The sequence below is a fragment of the Rhinolophus ferrumequinum genome, chromosome 16, assembly GCF_004115265.2.
Source record: "Rhinolophus ferrumequinum isolate MPI-CBG mRhiFer1 chromosome 16, mRhiFer1_v1.p, whole genome shotgun sequence".
Taxonomy (NCBI): domain Eukaryota; kingdom Metazoa; phylum Chordata; class Mammalia; order Chiroptera; family Rhinolophidae; genus Rhinolophus; species Rhinolophus ferrumequinum.
Window position 1 is genome coordinate 32,365,678 of NC_046299.1, and position 20,560 is coordinate 32,386,237.

The 20,560-nt window shown below is 38.5% G+C and overlaps 1 protein-coding gene across 3 annotated transcripts in view; it reads right to left on the reverse strand.

Moving 5' to 3' along the window:
- The window catches only part of STAMBPL1 (STAM binding protein like 1), a 51,765-nt gene that overhangs the window by 13,023 nt on the left and 18,182 nt on the right, over window positions 1-20,560 (reverse strand). For all 3 annotated transcript variants that reach the window (XM_033129843.1, XM_033129842.1, XM_033129845.1), the window contains exons 2-6: window positions 18,796-18,839; window positions 8,608-8,690; window positions 4,536-4,753; window positions 2,253-2,328; window positions 465-560 (exon numbers count right to left, since the gene is read on the reverse strand). In XM_033129843.1, coding sequence (XP_032985734.1) covers window positions 465-560; window positions 2,253-2,328; window positions 4,536-4,753; window positions 8,608-8,637 — 420 coding nt within the window. In that variant the 5' untranslated portion in view covers window positions 8,638-8,690; window positions 18,796-18,839. The remainder of the gene's footprint in view (window positions 1-464; window positions 561-2,252; window positions 2,329-4,535; window positions 4,754-8,607; window positions 8,691-18,795; window positions 18,840-20,560) is intronic.

Below are 20,560 nucleotides of genomic sequence, written 5' to 3' on the forward strand. Positions count from 1 at the left end.
ATTACATTTCACTCATATGGTTATCTACTATTCCATCTCCATGTAATACTGACTGTAATATTCAAGACTCGAATTCACATTTCCAAGGGCTACATAATTAGATACATCAGAAACCACATGCTGTTCGCCTACCTCCTACTGCCTCCTTTCATTAGCAAAGAGCAGTCACCCGGCTCAAGGTTACATTGACAAGAGTTGGTCAAAAAGCTCTATTTAAATCATTGTGGGAAATCCATTTTTCTAAGGCATCACTTTATTAGATGTTGTAGGGAAATAAAAATACCACATCTTTGGTGCAAGTGCTTCACCTGGACATCAACATGAATTTTTTATTGGTGTTACACCACTGCATCTTTAATTTTTAATTTAAATGCATAGACCTTTGGAAAACTCATGTGAAAATGAAATTCAAAAAATATTTGCACAGAAAACAGTCACGAAAGAAAGGTACCAATTGAACTTACTTTGCTTTGCAAATATTCTTGGTATTCTACGTTATATTTCTTTAAAAGGTCCTTTTTCAATTCATCTGTCCTTGGGAAGGCAATCTCCTTCAGTTTCTTTTAAAAATATATATACATATTGATTAGTGGGATTTTCAGCATATTCTTTCACATCACCAGCTGAGAAAAAAAAAACAGCTGGTATGTGTATTAGAAATCAAGACACAAGTAACCAAAGATGATGGTGGAAAAATAAATCTCTCTTTTCTAGGGTTCCAAAATATAACTTGTCAGTAGGGAAGGGGAAAAGTTATGCCCTTTGTAAGACCTTTATTGATTCCATTGGCTAGTTTGATTCGATAGGTACCCCATTTTTAGGTAGTGGGTTTGTAACTGCACATTCCACAGTATGTATATGATATGTCATCATAGTTAGAAGGGATAGAGAATAACATGGTAGATAGGGACTCCTAGGCTTGACAGACTATGAAAAGCACTGAGGTGCTTTTCATAAAACTATACCTTTCCAGGCCTAATCCCAGATCTACTGAATCAACATGTTTATCAGAAGGGAAGGGGTTGGGGAATCTGGATCTCAAACAACTTCCCAGGGATTCTTAATGGCTGAGAATTCTGATCTACTCCAAGCACCAACTTACTTCCTCCCCCTTTTAGAGATGAGAAAAACAAAGGCCTAGAGAGATTAGTATCATAGAACTAACTAGTGGTCCCGTTATGACTAGAATCAAAAACTCCTGACTCTAGCTAGGCTCTTCCACTAAAATTTCTGTTCTCTTACTCTTTTGTCATCCATCCATCCAACCAACAAGCATTAACAAAGAAAATGTACATGGTTTTGGTGATTTTTTTTCCTACAAGTAAAACTAAAACTAACTCTAAGTTAGAGTAAAAGAGTCACGTTGACAGCCTGGGACCTGTGGTTTCCAAACAGAGCTCTCTGAAGTTGAACGAATAACAGAATTGAGGGGAAATGCTACACAGAGGCATGGAAATGAATGACCCTTCAGATAAGTGTGTACAGAAATTTTAAAAAATGTAGATAACCGTTTGACAAAATTTGAGTTCTGTTTACAAGCAGCCTCAGGCCTGACATAACGGGTAAGAGAGCCTTTATTCCATTATATGGTAAAATATCTTTTGAGAGTTATTTAAAATTTCATACTGTGATTAGCTTTGTATATATTATTTACCTTCCTTCATATAAGATCAACTCAAACTATTTAAGACAAATACATTTTTAAATGTTATTTAAAAGGATATATTCTCAGCTAAAGATATTGGAACTATCTATGTCGCTTATGTGAGAATATTCCAGGCTACCCCCTAGACACTTTATTATTTATTAGAAAGAAAATAACTAGAACTCAGTGCCTGCCTGAAAATAACTAATAATCAACAGTGATTTTCAAATAGTTTTATAGTTCGGGACTTCATGGAATGATCAAAACCAGACAAAATGACTGTCTCAAACAAGTACAGGGAAAGATAACCATTCTCTCAATGTCTGGGAGGAATGGTGAGATAATTCTTTCTTCATGCCATAAAGTGAGAGCACATTCTTGATTTTTTTTTTCTGCCGCCCAGTTTCAATTAGATATCCCACACTGGCTCAGTAATGATGATTAAATGTCTAAGAAGAAATCGAAACATCATGGCTAATGGAATGAAGTTGTTGTGCTTAAGCTCTCAAGAGGATGAGATGCAGGAGGAAAGGAAGGGGGGTGGTGAATCAATAATGGATACTTGTGGAGCATTTGATCCCACAAGGGAGAATCGACCCCACAATACCTTCATAATGTCCTGCTTTTCGGGTACTGCACATTGCTGGTAATCTCGATGGCCAGGAAGCTTTTCTACAAACAAGCTGGAGAAGAAAAAACACATGTTCTTAGCAATATATGACAGAATGAGCTCAATTATGGTTTCTAATATGAGAGAATGAGTCTCCTTTTCAAAAAGGAGATGTTTAATAAATTATTTAACCTTTACTCATTTCACCTGCCTTTCCATCAAATGTTGACATTGAGTATGGTTTGGGTGTTACAAGGTAGTTAAGCTCAGCACACTAAGCACTGAGGTTAAGAGGGTCAGGAGGTGGCCTAAATAGACCACATCGCTTTGGTCTTTCTCAGGTCCTGGGTACTTACTCCCCCCAGAAATGAAATATATATACATATTGATTAGTGGGATTTTCCTTCTTACTTAAATGTGCAGCGGGCAGCACAGAGGATCGGGTAAAAATATGAGTTTGGAAAGATCGATGTAATCCCTTCTCACCATTGAAAAAGACTCAAAAGACCACTGATGAATCTGTAGTGCCATAGTGTATATATCAAAAGCTCTTAACTGAAAATTCATAACTAAGAGAAATGACAGCCAGAATTCCTAGGTGGTGCTAATTAGGACTTATTTTTCATCATCATTTTGAAGAACACGGGAAGCAGAAATAAAGGGAAATCCCTAGAGCAAACCAGGTGTATCACCTCCAGGTAAAGTGAAGATACTGCTTCCATAAGATAATGCTTCCATAACTTTTTCTTATTCATGTCTCCCCAGCCTGCAGAATAGTGTCCAGGTCATAATGAATGCTTAATAAATATTTGATAAATAAATGAATAGCCCTTCTTTGATAGATCATGATGGGCTGTAAATACTAGAGTTGACCAACTCATATGTGATAACGTATAATTACTGGCACTGTTGTTTACAAATCACACATGCGTTCATCATCTCACCTGTAGGATACACTGGAATGGTACCATAACTCTCATTTCTCAAATGAGAAAATTAAGACTTAAAGAGGCTACATGAATTGTTGGTTGCCTAAGTCACAAACATTTAGTTAAAGAGACCTCAGAGATATTCACCCATAAGTCTTTCATTTGTAGATAAGGAATTGAGGCCCAAGGAAGATAAGTGAATTACAAATTATCACATGGTTGACGACAGATGAGAATTAAATATTCTGATTACTTAGTAACTCAGAGAGTATAGTGGCCTTTACCCTTTACTACACCTAACAATTCAAGAAGACTGTGTGTAAAACTTGAGCAGAAGGTGAAGAACAAACATATTGATTGGTAACTAACTTACAATAGTTCAGAAATTAAAATTTTTGGAAAACATGTGCTATCAATGACAATTGATAACCTCAAATTTCATATTTATTGCTTAACTGTCTAAAAACAAGTGATTTTCCTAGGTATGCCAAATGTTGCTAAACATCAGTGTTCTCAGGTTAAGTCCCCAACTGAACTAGTGAAATTAATCAACATGTGATTTTCTACTAAACTAAAAATAAAAATTTCAGCTTAGAATAAATAATTATTGGTAACAGATCTTCCCAACCAGTAAATTGGCAAATTGGTAAGGAAAATCTAAATCCCTTTTCTGTTAACACTTAAACTAGGATATGTTACTAATAATATCTATCTCGTGGGAAGCATATTTTCACATGGCTGTTTTGAGGTAGCCATCTTCACTCAACATTTTGGAAGCTATTTTATACATAGTATTATTACACAGCTAAATAAATTAAAAAACAAACACAAAACTACAATGTGAAACTGGCTGCTACACTCTATCCCTGAATCAGATCCTGCCTGTGATTGCCAACTTACCCCTAGTCTCAAACCCATCAAATCAAATGCTTAAAACGTTCATGGCATGTTCCCGGTGCTAGAGATGGAGCTGCAATATGGTTTCTGTTCTCATAAAGCTTACCTTCCTGCGGGGGAGAAATGGCAGGAAACAAGACATTTTATTTGCAGACTATTAAAGACAAGGACATGGAGGTGAACATGTTGGCCTTTGGAGAGGGTATCTTACATCCCAGTGCTCATCGCATCTCTGACATTCTTCCCATTCCTAAGCCTCAGAGGGTGTGGAGATAGATGCCTTTGAGGACATTTACTTGGTAATTTTAAACCCTACACATTGAACGTTTTTGGAGATTGTAAAATTGGTCTAAACATGAAAACATTCCTGGCACCCAAACTGCCTCATCAAGATATCACGTAAATTATTTTCCCAATTCTCTCATTTCAGAGACCTCCAAAACACAAGACTTACGTTATAAATTTATTGTAAAGAACAAAGGCATTTTCCAAGTTTCCTTCTTCCAGATACACTGAGGCCATCCTCTCCATTTCTACTCCGGATCTGAAGTAGCGGCGCGGAGTGATATCTTCACTGATGGTGATATTACAGCCAAGCTTGCTGAGGGCACGGACGCGCTCCTCTGGGCTGAGGGAAACATCCGTATGGTCAGGCATGGCAGCTAACTTTTTCTGCAAAGCAAAACGTGAATCTCTGATTAGAAGAAGAAATGAAGATGACGAAAATTATGGGTGTAGTTTCTGTACTAAATACCTGACAACAATACCTCAGGAAACCTTTTTGTAAGAGTTCACATGAGAAAAGCGAGGTGTTTTTGCTTCCACATGTGATCCACACACCAAAAAAACACACATCTCCAGGGTAAGCATACATTTTTATTGGGGTAAGACCTCTGTTGGGTAGCAGTTCCTGAGTATGCAAATGTTGTAAGTCATTTTAAGTAATATATCACTGGCTCTTATTTCCTCCTGGACGTTTCCCTCCTGGGCCATGTGAAGCAGGCCAAGAGAGGGATTCCTGCCAGGGTAAGGCTCATGTCATTCTACTCTGAAGGGTCTCTAAGAGAGAGCTTGGATTGGAGGTTACCATAAGGATTCAGCTCTCCTCCAGAATGTACCTAGTTTAATAAGAAGTTTCAGGGCCTACCTGCATCTTCACAAAGTGAATAAAACTCTACCAATAAGTCCTAGAGAAGCCTTTTCAAGACACCTCCCTCCTCTTTTTTTTAAACATGAAAAAACACTTAGACCTCCACATAATAGTAATTACACTGCTAATTCGTCCCTGACTGAAAAATAATAATTATTACTAAGAAAAAAAGTCAGTGATATTAATGCATGTGTATTTTGTTAATAAAAACAGCATCTGTACACATTTGGAAAACCACAGAATATACACATTCAAGATAATTATTCAGTAAAAAGTGTTTCAGAAAGGCAAACAAGTCAACACTCTCTTTTTTCTGTTTAAAGACTATACAGCATAAAATTTTAGGCTTTGCCAGGTCACACAATAGCCGTGGCAGCCATTCACCTCTGATGGCACAAACAATATGTGACCAAATGACCCCGGCTGTGTTCCCAATTTTTATTCACAAGAACAAGCAGGTGAATTTGACCCTCAGACCATAGTTTATGGACCCCTACTTCCAACCAGTGCTTCTCAAAGTGTGGACCCTGTACCAGCAGCAGTAGCATCACCTACCTGGATGTCTCTAAAATGCAAATTCTTTACAGAGGCCCACCTCACGCCGCCATTTTGATGACGTCACTCTCTAAAATGCAAATTATTAGCAGGCCCCGCCTCTGATGGACAGACTCAGAATCTCTACAGGTGGGCTTGGAGTTTTACCTAGTTTCCCAGAAGCACTTATGCGTGTTATGGTTTGAGAAGCACGGCCTTAGACAACTCTACCATCCTTTGATGTTCCAAGAACGGAGTTAGCCCAGAGCAAATTTAGCTTCCCGAATCCCCCTCAGTCAGTCAGCATAGGTTGAAAGTCTGACTGCAGTGTGGGCAGAGCATTGGATTAAGGTCTATAGAAAAATTAAAAAAAGAAATCAAGGTTGACATAGTTTTAGTCTGGCCATGAATTACTGAACCAACCTTCAGGAACAGGGTGTGGATGGTGAATTAGATATCTGCAGCTTTTCTCATGCCATCTGGTCTACGTTGGTGGTAATTTTATAGCAGACAGAACCTGAACAGACCTGGAATGATTCTTGCTTCAGAAGGTTTAATACATAACCAGAGAGCCATAAATGCGTTTCTCAAGGCCCCAAGAAGTGAAAAGCAGATCATGCCTCTGATACCTTCTATTACTCTTTTGACCTTGCCTGCAGCAATGTGGGCAAGTCTTCTTCCCTGTTTCTTTCTCCCTGAGGAAGCTCTCAGAGCCTGGGCTTTGTCACACTGAAGGTCTCCAGCTATCCCTGCTGTAGCTAGTTCAATTTAGAACAGAAGGGATAAGAAGACTTATCAGTCTCCCATGTTCTCCAGGTGCAAGTTTCGAGGACTAAAGGGTGTGCTTGATTTTGACTCGCACCTTGCAGCTTAACCCTATGTTTATTTGGTCCAGAATGCTATGATCAGAGAGGTGTGACTGGCACCAACACCAACGCTCAGACCCCTCCTAAGGGACTTCATCTTAAATTAACTCACACTTCCGTCTAACCAAACCCTGTCATGCTGCTTTTCCAATTCTCGGAAAGGCTTTCTAATTTCAGGGATGCTGTTGGAGCCTTCCCCACGGCAAAGGCAGGTATCCAAGCCTGTGAACTCTGAGCCTCAGGCCTGGGTGTACACCACCTTTTCCAACTGAGAAGTCTCAGGCACCACAGCAACATATCCATGTTTCCCCGATCACATTCACCTATGGAGCTCAACAGAGTTACATGAAGATATTGTTATTAGACCACAGATAAAGCTTCAACGACATCAGAAAATGATTGGGGTGGAAAAAGTCTATGAAATTGGACATTTTCTAAAGGGGGCTTCCAGGCTCCTGTATGTACAAAAATAATTTGCCCATTTATTATTACTATACAGTCCACACTGAATAACTACTTATATACAAGCGTTTTTCATTCCTTATGAACTCCTTGAGGGAAAGGAATAATTTTCCATTTATTCCTGTTCTCTAGGAAATAGCATACTTCAGGCAACATAGATGGTAATCAATAAATTTACCAAATAAAGGAGAAAAAGAGAAAAGGGAGCAACATGATTATAGATTATCTTTTTACCTGAAAATAAAAATAAGATTTATCTTTCCTTTACTGAATGGTCCTATCCTTCCGAAATTTAAAATTGATTTCAGAGATAAACTGGGAAATAGCCTAAATTCTTCATCAAATTATAAGAATTTCATTTGCATGTGAGGTTCTTGGGTGAAAATACAAAATTTCCAGATGAAAAAGCCTTAGTGTTCTTTTTTACATTGACGTGTCCACTAAAATTTTAATTACTCCTAAATAATGTTCTAGAAAACCACACAAGATGCTCCATAGGAATGATTCTTTCCTCTGCACAGAGGAGAGGAAATGGAGCAGATTTTATTATCCTACAACATCAGAAAATGGAAAAGTTCCTATAATTGTTCACCCTCCAAACATATTCTCAAAGTAACTGAGCTTCTGTGAAGGACTTTCTTGGCACAGAGAGGTTATTGGTCATAACCTATTTCAGAGCAAGAACCAGGCCCTCTACTTCTTCATGTTCTGGTGCTAAGCTTTGTATGTAGAGGGTATTCAGTATACTGTTCTCAGGGCTACACACAGTGAGAGGGTGGGGGAGGGTCGTCAGGAGGAAAGTAGTGATAATGACAGCTTTCATTTATCAAGCTTCCAAGATACGCTGGGGACATTAAAAATATTGTTTCCAATTGTCATAAGGCACAAAGTACAAAAACAGGGCCATGGAGATTATATAATGTGCCTATATTCACACTTGGAGGCTGATCTGGGACACAGAATCAGCCCATGTGATCCCAAGGCTCCTGTTATTTCCTTTCCAGCACAATACTTTTTCTAAGATGTAGCTAGAGAAAATGTGCACCATGTTGGGCTGAAAGGGGAAAAGTGAAAAGAACAAAAGTTCCAAGTATGCAGATACTTACACAAGATCCCAAAGCAACATTTAGGTGTTAAATATAAAATGGTTTCCTTGGTCATTACCACACAAGGCAAGCCTCCAATTTTTAATCTGTAAAGAAGCGGAGGCACAAATAGGGACCTGTACCTGCTGCAAAGTTCTTCTCTCCAGTGTTCTACTAAAGGATTACACTCCTGAAATCTAACCAGATAAATTAACATTTCACACTTTTGTGGGGAAAATTATTTTTAATTCCAGCAAAGATGGCTTTATTAGTCACTTCCTCAAAGGAGAGGACCACACAGATGGATGAAAAAAACAACAAATGCTAAACTTCTTAGAGTAATTGTGATTCATCTCACATTTGGTATGTTTCTGTTCTTCTTTTTTGGGTTTTCTGACCATATGTAAAATATCATTTGCTGCTACCTACCAGAGAATTCACAGTAAATGGCTGGTCCATGTTGTCCTGTCTACAAAATGAAGGTGTTCACTCTTTCTTCTCAATTATTTCATCTGTTTCAAAGACGAAAAACAGAGTTAGGGTTATTTTGTAAGAATTCCAGTCTCAAATCTTAAACCCCAGGATTATTTCTGCTTCAGAAGAATATGAATGTATTGAAATTACTTCAATAATCTCAGTTTTTAGAGAGACCCTTGGAAATCACTTTCTGAAAATACAAAGCTACAGGTGGTTATGGTTTCTTGAAGCAGTTCTTTAAAAGTGGAGATGTGAAAGACTCATGGCCTTGCATGCAGAGTCTGCTGGATGTTATCTTCCTTAGAATTCTATGCGAAGTTATAGAGTGTTTTACTTTCTTCAAAGGGAGAAAGATCACAGTGGTTAAGAGCATGGACTCTGAGGCCCTGGACTCAGATCTGGAGTCAGTCTGGGCTAAAACTAAGCCCTACCGGCTATGGGAGGTAGAATTCTAAAATGACTCTGTGATTCCTGCCCCTTGGTATCCACGGGTTTGTGGACACCCCTCCCATTGAGTGTGGAGGAGACTTGTAACTGGCTTCCAAATCAATAGAACATAACAAAGGTGATGGGATATTGCTCTCATGCCATATCATGTATGTCATATGACAAAGACAAAGAGATTTTGCAGATGTATTGAGGTCCCTAACCTTTTAATGTTAAGAAAAGGGAGATTACCCTGGATGGGCCTGGAATAATCGGGTGAGCCCTTTCAAAGAGGGAGACACTCTGCTGCTGGCCTTGAAGACTTGGACAACATGAGTTCTGCTATTGTAGGGAAATGAATTCTGCCAATAAGCATGTGAGCTTGGAAGAGGACCCCAAGCCTCAGATGACACCCTTACCCTGGTCAACACCTCCATTGCTGCCTTGTGAAGACACTGAGTGGAGGGCCTAGTTATGCTGTGCCCAGACTCCTCACCCATCAAACTGTGAGATAATAAATGTATGTTGTCTTAAGCCATGAAGCTGGTGGTGACTTGTAAATCAACAAAAGAAAACAAATACGTTAGCTGTGTGTCTGCAGGTTAGTTATCTATCCTTTCTGTTTATCTGAAAAATGGAGGCAATAATAGTACCTAGTTATGCAGTTGTGATAAGGACTAAACGAGTTAGCATATAAAGTGCTTAGAATAGGTTTTAGCACATAGTCAACATGATATAAATGTTAGCTATTATTAGAATCTTTATTTTTCAGTTGAGAATCAGCAATATTAAGTGAATGTATCCAAGTTCAAATAATCACTCAATAAATGTTAGTCTCCCTCTTCTTTATACTAGTTTAGGTCAAGCTTTGCATCACCACTTCCCACTTCTAAAATTACGTTGGTCTTTATACTCTATCAATCACTTATGTCATGATGGACATATATCTTCTCCTCAGTTCCTCATTTATGAAATGAGGGGTTTACACTAAATTCTTTCAAGTTGTAACGTTCCATGATTCTAGAAATCTCAGAAGTAGATCATTCAACCTTTCTGTGTTATTTTTTTGGCCTGAATCCATGACCGAAAAACCCTTCAAGGAAAGTTACTTGGCATGTTGTAGACTTTCCCCTTCATTCTCTCCTGTGATCCCTGGAGATCTAAGCTTGCAGGTTGCAGAAATGCACAAGAGAAAAATGACCCAGAGACAGCCACAGTCACAGTGTAGTTTAAAACCCAAATTAATTCTGGCACCACTGAATGTAGGCAATGCCATTTGGGGAATTACCACTTCTCAGTGAAAAGAAATAAAGCAGGAAAAAAAAATGGACATTACAAGAGATAAAGAGACTGAACAAAGAGGCTTATGGGGAGTTTGGAGCAGGTGAAAAGAGAAAAGAACAAGGAAATACTAGTCATTGATTAGGGTCTTGCAAAATTTTGGGGGGTTACTTAAGTCTTTAAAAGGAACAATTTAAAAAGTTGGAAACAGGGGAGACGTCATCAAAATGGTGGCGTGAGGTGAGCCTCTGTAATGTTCCCCTGGAATTTACAACTAATCAAACAACAATAACTCTACAAAGGACTTCCTGCACAGCTGGCAGGCAAGACAAAGAGGCTCACTACTGAATTCACCTAAAGGTGGGCAAAATCACGCGAGCGGGGGAGGAGGGAAGGGAGAAGTACGGGAACGGAGCCACGGGTGCGGGCGCAGGACACAGACCTAGCTCAGTGCTCCGAGCTCACTGCATCCGGGAACTACCGCAGCTGCGGGAGAGGGAAGAACTCGGACTGCTAGGGCTCCGCTTATGGCCCACAGGGCTGCGGGAACAGCATATAACACGGCTAAACCCAAAGCTCATGGCAGAACCTCGGAGAAAAGACTGAGGGAAGAAGGCTGAAAACGGTGGTTTAAGCCCTCACTGCCGAGCAGCGCGAATGGAAGCCTTAGGCACTGAGACTAGCCGCCCCCTCCCTACCTTCCCAGAGGTTGCTCGCCCCCACCTACCTGCTGCTAGAAGCGGAACAGTAGCAGTATCAGATCAAAAGAACAGAATATTTGTTGTTCTGAGAACTGTGGACCGCAGACACAGATTCGCAGCCCAACTAGTTCCGGCAAAGGGGAGGGAGCTGTGGGAGCAGGACCAGCTGTGGTGGTGGTCGCCGCCATTGCTCTGGGCCACCTCTCACCACTCACCCCGCCCCTGGCCCCACCTATCTGGGCCGATCCCTGCAGGAGTAAACAGAACTGCTGAAACATACGGACTCTGAATCTGGTGTAGGAAGAGCTTTGGGACTTCAAAAGCTCTCCACATACACACACAGACACTGCGCCCTGTGACCCAGGTGAACTATTAACAGAGGAGAAGCCCGTCTCCCAGGGAATCCCCCCCATTGTGTGAGAAGCTGGAATAGTGCAGAGAAAACATAGTACTACCGTGTGAGAGAGAGAAAAAAGTCTGCAGTCGGAGAGAAAATAAAACATTCTACCAACAAGTACTGGAAAACAAAAGAAAGACCTCTTCCTATCAACCTGTTGCAGAAGCCACTCCTATAGATGTCTAGGAAGAGAAATAATAAATCAGTAATTGCCATGAATAACCAAGGCAACAAGGCATCTCAGAAAGAAAGTGAAAAGTCTTCATAAAAGGAACTTAAAGATATGGAAATATGTGACTTAAATGACAGAAAATTCAAGATTGCAGTTCTGAATAAATTCAACGAGATGCAAGAAAACACAGAAAGGTAGTTTAATGAACTCAGAAACACAATCAAAGAACAACATGAGCATTTTACGAAAGAGATTGAAATTTTAAAAAAGAACCAAATAGAATTTCTGGAGATTAAGAACTCAGTAGAAGAAATCAAGAATGAAATAACCAGCTTAGGTAGTAGAGTTGACCAGAAGGAGGAAAGAATCAGAGACATCGAAGATAGAAACCTGGAAATTACACAGATGGAAGAAGAAAGAGACTTGAGACTTAAAAGAACTGAAAGAACTCTACAAGAACTTTCTGACTCCATCAGAAAGAGCAATATAAGAATAATGGGCATACCAGAAAGAGAAGAAAGAGAGAAGGGAACAGAGAATATATTCAAACAAATTGTTGATGAGAACTTCCCAAACTTGTGGACAGAACTGGATCCTCGAATCCAAGAAGCAAATAGAACACCTAATTACCTCAATCCCAAAAGGCCTTCTCCAAGGCACATTGTATTGAAGCTGTCTAAAATCAACGACAAAGAAAGAATCCTCAAGGCAGGCAGGGAAAAGAAGACGGTAACCTACAAAGGAAAGCCCATTAGTTTATCGTCAGATTTTTCAGCAGAAACTCTACAAGCCAGGAGGGAGTGGAACCAAATATTCAAACAATTGAAAGAGAGAAATTATGAGCCAAGAATAATATATCCAGCAAAGATATCCTTTAGATATGAAGGAGGAATCAAGACCTTTCCAGACATACAGAAGCTGAGGGAATTTTCTAATTACATGACCTGCGCTACAAGAAATAGTAAAGGAGGCTATTTGACCACCATCAACAGGGACAATTTGTGGCAACCAAAACATAAAAAGGGGGAGAGTAAAGGCCTGAACTGGAATATGGGAATGGAGAAAGTAAGCGTGCTGAAGAAAATGGAATACTCTAAATATCAAACTTTCTTTCACATAAACTTAAGGGTAACCACTCAAAAAAAATCCAGAACTCAAATATATACTGTAATAAAAGAAGAAACAGAGGGAAACATCATAGAATAGCACCACACAGAAATAACAGACAACAACAAAAAGGTAAAGAAACCATGGAGACACAGCCTTACCAGAAAACTAAAGATACAATGACAGGAAATCCTCACATATCAATAATCATCCTAAATGTAAATGGACTGAACTCACCAATAAAAAGGCACAGATTAACAGATTGGATCAAAAAAACTAAACCCAACCATATGCTGTCTCCAAGAGACACATCTCAGCTACAAGGACAAGCATAGACTCAAAGTGAAAGGGTGGAAATTGACACTCCAAGCAAATGGTACCCAGAGAAAATCAGGTGTAGCCATAATGATATCAGATGAAACAGACTTCAGGGTGAAAAAGGTAACAAGAGACAAAGACGGACATTTCATAAAGGTAAAGGGGACTATACAACAAGAAAACATAACAGTCATCAATATTTATGCCCCCAATCAGGGAGAACTGAAATATACCAAGCAACTACTAACAGAACTAAAAGGAGAAATTGACCAAAACACAATTACATTAGGGGACTTAAATACATCATTGACAGCTATGGATAGATCATCCAAACAGAAAATAAATAACGAAATAGCAGCCCTAAATGACACATTAGATGAAATGGACATAATTGACATATATAGAGCACTTCATCCTAAAACATCAGACTATGCATTCTTTTCTAGTGTACATGGAACATTCTCAAGGATAGACCATATATTGGGACATAAAATCAGCCTCAGCAAATTTAAGAAGATTGAAATCATACCAAGCATATTCTCTGATCACAAGGCTTTGAAATTAGATATCAAATGCAAAAAGAAAGCAGGAAAAAACACAAATATGTGGAGATTAAACAACATACTTTTAAAGAACGACTGGGTCAAAGAAGAAATTAGAGGAGAGATCAAAAGATACATAGAAACAAATGACAATGAAAATACATCCTACCAAAATTTTGGGGATGCAGCGAAAGCAGTTTTAAGAGGGAAATTTATACCATTACAAGCCTATCTCAAGAAACAAGAAAAATCCCAAATAAATAACCTCATGTTACACCTTAAAGAACTAGAAAAAGAAGAACAAGTGAAACCCAAGGTCAGCAGAAGAAAGGAAATAACAAAAATCAGAGCAGAACTAAATGAAATAGAGAACAAAAAGACAATAGAAAAAATTAATGTGACAAAGAGCTGGTTCTTTGAAAAGATTAACAAAATTGACAAACCCTTGGCTAGACTCACTAAGATAAAAAGAGAGAAGACACTAATTAACAAAATCAGAAATGAAAAAGGGGAAGTTATCACGGATGCCACAGAAATACAAAGGATCATCCAAGAATACTATGAAGGACTATATGCCAACAAATTCAATAACCTAGAAGAAATGGACAAGTTCTTAGAAACATATAGCCTTCCAAGGCTGAACCATGAAGAACTGGAAAATCCAAACAGACCGATCACCAGTAAGGAAATTGAATCAGTCATCGGAAACCTTCCCAAAAGCAAAAGACCTGGACCAGATGGCTTCATTAGTGAATTCTACCAAACCTTCAAAGAGGATCTAATACCAATCCTGCTCAAACTCTTCCAAAAAATTGAAGAAGAGACAGTACTCCCTAACTCATTTTATGAGGCCAACATTACCCTGATACCAAAACCTGGTAAGCACAACACAAAAAAAGAAAACTACAGACCAATATCTCTGATGAATACAGATGCAAAAATCCTAAACAAAATTCTAGCAAATCGAATACAACAATGCATTAAAAAGATTATTCATCATGACCAAGTGGGGTTCATCCCCGGGGCACAAGGATGGTTCAACATCAGCAAATCCATCAATGTAATACATCACATAAACAAAATAAAGGACAAAAATCATATAATTATATCAATTGATGCAGAAAAAGCATTTGACAAGATACAACATCCATTTATGATTAAAACACTTAATAAAATAGGTATAGAAGGAAAATACCTTAACATAATAAAGGCCATATATGACAAGCCCTCAGCTAATCTCATAATTAATGGTGAAAAACTGAAGCCCTTTGCTCTATGTTGAGGAACACGACAGGGCTGTCCCCTATCACCTCTGCTTTTCAACATAGTGTTGGAAGTTCTTGCCAGAGCAATCAGGCAAGAGAAAGAAATAAAAGGCATCCAAATTGGGAATGAAGAAGTTAAATTATCACTCTTTGCAGATGACATGATGCTATATATAGAAAACCCTAAAGACTCCACCAAAAAGCTATTAGAAACAATCAACGAATATAGTAAAGTTGCTGGCTACAAAATCAACGTACAAAAGTCGATTGCATTCCTATATACTAACAGTGAAATCTCAGAAAAAGAAATACAAAAAACAATTCCTTTTGCAATTGCAGCAAAAAGAATAAAATACCTAGGAATAAACTTAACCAAGGATGTGAAGGACCTATATGCTGAAAACTATACGACATTTTTGAAAAAAATTGAAGAAGACACAAAGAAAAGGAAAGACATTCCATGCTCATGGATTGGAAGAATCAACATAGTTAAAATGGCCATATTACCCAAAGCAATATACAGATTTAATGCAATCCCCATCAAAGCAATATACAGATTTAATCCCCATCAAAATCCCAATGGCATTTTTTAAAGAAATAGAACAAAAAATCATCAGATTTGTTTGGAACCACAAAAGACCCTGAATAGCCAAAGCAATCTTAAGAAAAAATGAACAATTCTGGAGGTATCACACTCCCTGACTTTAGCTTGTACTACAGGGCTACAATAATCAAAACAGCATGGTATTGGCAGAAAAACAGACACATAGACCAATGGAATAGAATTGAGAACCCAGAAATAAAACCACATAAATACGGACAGATAATTTTTGACAAAGAAGCTAAAAACATACAATGGAGAAAAGACAGCCTCTTCAATAAATGGTGCTGGGAGAATTGGATAGCCATGTGCAAAAGAATGAAACTGGACTGCTATCTGTCACCATGTACCAAAATTAATTAAAAATGGATTAAAGACTTAAGCATAAGACCTGACACAATAAACTGCATAGAAGAAAACATAGGTACTAAACTTATGGACCTTGGGTTCAAAGAGCATTTTATGAATTTGACTCCAAAGGCAATGGAAGTAAAAGCTAAAATAAATGAATGGGACTATATGAAACTTAAAAGCTTCTGCACAGCAAAGGAAACCATCGACAAAATAAAGAGGCAACCAAGTGAATGGGAGAAGATTTTTGCAAACAGTGCCTCTGATAAGGGGCTAATATCCAAAAGATACAAGGAACTCATGAAACTCAACAACAAAAAAACAAACAACCCAATTGAAAAATGGGCAGAGGACCTGAAGAGACATTTCTCCAAAGAGGACATACAAATCGCAAATAGACATATGAAAAAATGCTCAACATCACTAATCATCAGAGAAATGCAAATAAAAACCACAATGAGATATCACCTCACCCCAGTTAGGATAGCTATCATCAACAAGACAAATAGTGACAAGTGCTGGAAAGGCTGTGGAGAAAAAGGAACCCTCATACACTGTTGGTGGGAATGCAGACTGGTGCAGCCGCTATGGAAGGCAGTGTGGAGGTTCCTCAAAAAATTACGAATAAAATTACCATATGACCCAGCAATCCCTCTCCTGGGTATCTACCCAAAAAAATCTGAAAACATTTATACATAAAGACACGTGTGCTCCAATGTTCATTGCAGCTTTGTTTACGGTAGCCAAGACATGGCAACAACCAAAATGTCCTTCGATAGATGAACGGATAAAGAAGTTGTGGTATATATACACAATGGAATACTATTCGGTGGTAAGAAAAGATGACCTAGGAACATTTGTGACAACATGGATGGATCTTGAGAGTATAATGCTAAGTGAAATAAGTCAGACAGAAAAAGCAGAGAACCATATGATTTCACTGATATGTGGTATATAAACCAAAAACAACAAAAGAACAAGACAAACAAATGAGAAACAATAGAGACACAGACAATAGTTTAGTGGTTACCAGAGGGTAAGGGGGGCGGGGGATGGGAGATGAGAGTAAAGGGGACCCAATATATGGTGATGGAAGGAGAACTGACTCTGGGTGGTGAACACACAATGGGATTTATAGATGATGTGATACAGAATTGTACACCTGAAATCTACGTAATTTCACTAACAATTATCACCCCAATAAATTAAAAAAATAAAAGAATAAAAAATAAAATAAAAAGTTGGAAACATTAGAACAGCAGTTCTTAAATTTGACTTTATATAAAAATTACATAAACCTAGGATTTGTTTAAAATGCAGACTCCTGGAACTCACCCACAAGGATTCTGAATCCATTAGATGAGGTTTCCAAACATTACTTTGAAAGGCACTACATTTGTGAAGGTATCAAGAATGATTCTTATTTGCAAGCAAAGGCACCAACTCCTAAATTCATAGGATAATGGAAATATTACAAATTTCCAGAAGGACGGAGAAATCGAGCTTGGAGGCTACATATCCAGAAACATCACCCCAAATCACACAGCACCACTGGTCTGATGGGTAGGGGAGCCTACAGCTTATACCACCAACACCAGCTGCTGCCCTGGGAACCATGTGGAGTTACCTCACATTTCTTCATGTCACTAGTTTCTATTTCAAAGTATGAGATAGAGGTGTCTAATTGGCAGAGCCTAGGTCACATGCCTGCAGCTTGGCTGCAACAGTGGCTGAAAATGCAAATATCTAGCACTTTATACTTCCATAGAAGGTGGTGGGATGAAAAGGCAAATTCAGGGCTGGGTGGGCAAACACAGTGGTATATTTGCACAAAAATCAAACTTCACTGTAATGAGCTTCTAAATGTATGAAATGTTTAATTCAATATATCTTAAATATCAGGATTTATTAAATTGTAAAAATTGCCAATCACTATTAACTCCCACATGTAAATTTATAATTCAGAAATAGAAACTAACTCCCCTCAAATCTAAGATGAAATTGCCACGGGGTTACGAAAGTTAATTTGGGGAATGTAATCAATAATGTTGTAAAGATTTTGTAGGGTATCCGATGGACACTTGTCTCGTTAGGGAGACCACCTCAGAGATGATGTAGATGCCTGATCACTGCACTGTACACCTGAAGCTGAAGCTGAACAATAATGAATGTCAACTACAAGTTTATATGTGTTTATGTGTGTGTGTGTGAGTGTGTGTGTGTGTGTGTGTGTGTGTGTGTGTGTGTGTATCATGTATATATTTACAAGAAGCGGAGTACGGCATTAGGAGTAGAGACAGTGGAAATGTAATAGCTGTGTGCGATGTCAGAGGGGTAGTGGATGGGGGATGGGGGTTGTCACTATGTGAGGGATAGAAATGATAAATGTCTAACTATTACATTGTTTTGTGCACCTGAAACTAATAAAAAAAAATCTAAGATGAAAGAAGTTTATAGGTTGGTCAGTTTATTTATTTTTTTTTTGGAGGGGGGTACCATTAGCTACTCAATGGCAGTGGTCCTGTCTTAAATTTCTTTATTTTTTAATCCCTAGTCCTTGCATTTATCGGTTACAACATAAATAATTACCAAAGTTAACATAAACAGGTTATGTTCTATCAGTAGCTGTCAAAGTGTGGTACAGGGTCCCCGAGATCCTTTTAAAGGGTGTGTGAGGTCAATATTATTTTCATAATATTACTACAACATTCTTTACTTTTTTACCATCAATCTCTCATAATTGTATAGTGGAGATTTCCAAGGGTCCAAGTTCACGGACTCTTACTTGAATATTCTTGTGAATGCCTGTTTTATTTTCTAATATGGTAAATATAAATAGATATAGTCCACATAAACAAAGCTTTTTATTGTCCTTAGTAATTTTTAAGAGTGCAAAGAGGTCCTAAGACCAAAACATTTGAGAACCTCTGCTCCTGATAAACTATACAAATAAACATACAAAACAAAACAAAAACTTACCATGTTATTTCATTCTAACCAGAAACACAGTGGTCCAGAAGAATCTGAAATAGGAAGAAATAAATGTCAAGTATCACCTTCCATTTGCGCGACTAGGATCTGACAAAATAATTAGAAAACTGAGGGGACAGTAAGAGGTACCTTACCTGATACAACCTGAGACTCACAAAAGCAAACACAGCAGACTGCTGTATATTCTGCAATACCCATTCTCTTTTTCTAATATAAAAATATAAGTTTTAGCTGATACAAAGCCACCCAGGTGAAAGCCTACATTTTCCAGCCTTTCTTCGAGTTAGGTGTGGCCATGTCACCAAGCTCTGGCCAATGGGGTGTGAATAGAAGTACTGTGGATCCTACCCTTTAAAGAACAGGACACAGCCTTCTCTAACTACCCCTCTGCCCTTCGTACCGGCTGCAATGGTGCCACACATGTGAGCCATCGTCAGTCACAAAGAGGAACCATGGCAGAGCAAGAAGAGAAGACTAGCAGTCTAGTTTGCTTACACTCAGATCCCTATGACAGAGACAAATGCTATCTTGTCTAATACCTTGTCTTTGTTTAGGCAGCTGGACCCGCATCCTGACAAATGCAGTAAGTTCAACCTAGAAAGGATGATTCAGTGTAGCCTGGGCAGAGTATTGCCAGTACCGATAAGGAAATACACATCCTCCATCACACCACCTGCCTCACACGCTGCCTGTGCTGCCTCCAAACCTTTGGCCTAGGTACAGGGAGGAGCACAAATATCCTCCTTTCTTCCCACAGCTCACCTAAATCCAGCCCCGACTGTGACATGCCAGTTATCCATCCAGAAATTTCAGACTTCTTTGGAATCTGTACCACATAATCCCTCAAACATAGAAGATACATCTCAAAAGGCAACATTTGGTTGTCATAAATGTTTAATTTGGCTGTTATGATAGATTTTTAAAAAATTAAGTTAGTTATCAACATTTACAAATTGGGAGAGTCATACAAAAATTCAGATTTCAGCTTCTTAAAAAAAAAAAAAAATCAGAGGACCTAGCACCACTGGGCCCAGTACATTTGTTATTATTTATCTTCTATCCTGAGTTTAGAACAATGCCTGCTACCATGTTTCCTCGAAAATAAGACCAGATCTTATATGAAGTTTTGCTCCAAAAGACGCATTAGGGCTTCTGTTCAGGGGACGTCCACCTGAAAAATCATGCTAGGGCTTATTTTCTGGTTAGGTCTTATTTTCGGGGAAACACGGTACTTAAGAAGGGCTCAACATATATTTATTGAATGAATGAATGAAGTAATTCCCTTAAAGTCTAGAGTATACTCCCCATCCCATTCCCAGGCATATAACAGAAGCTTAGTAAATATTTGGCTCTAGATCTGTGCTAAAATATGTCCCCAAATGCACCAGCCTTCAAGAACTTATAGGTGGCTCATTTAATTCTCTTAGAACAGGTCTATTCATTAATTCAATCATAAATTCATTCAACAAACATCAACTGAACACCGAGGTATGTGGAACATGAATAAAATTGGCAAAGATTCCTACCCTTTTAGAGTTTACATTCTAGTCAGGAGAGATAGATTAACAATAAACCTTTTAAATAAATAAACTGCATAGTAAGTTAGAAGGTAGTACGTCCTCTTAAAAAAAAAAGAAAAAGAGCAAAGCAAGGGAACCAGCTGTGCAGTGGAGGCTGGGCAGCTGATTACAGTATTAAATGGGTGTTTTCAAGATAGGTCTCATTTTGAAACCAAAAATGAAGCAAGGACTTG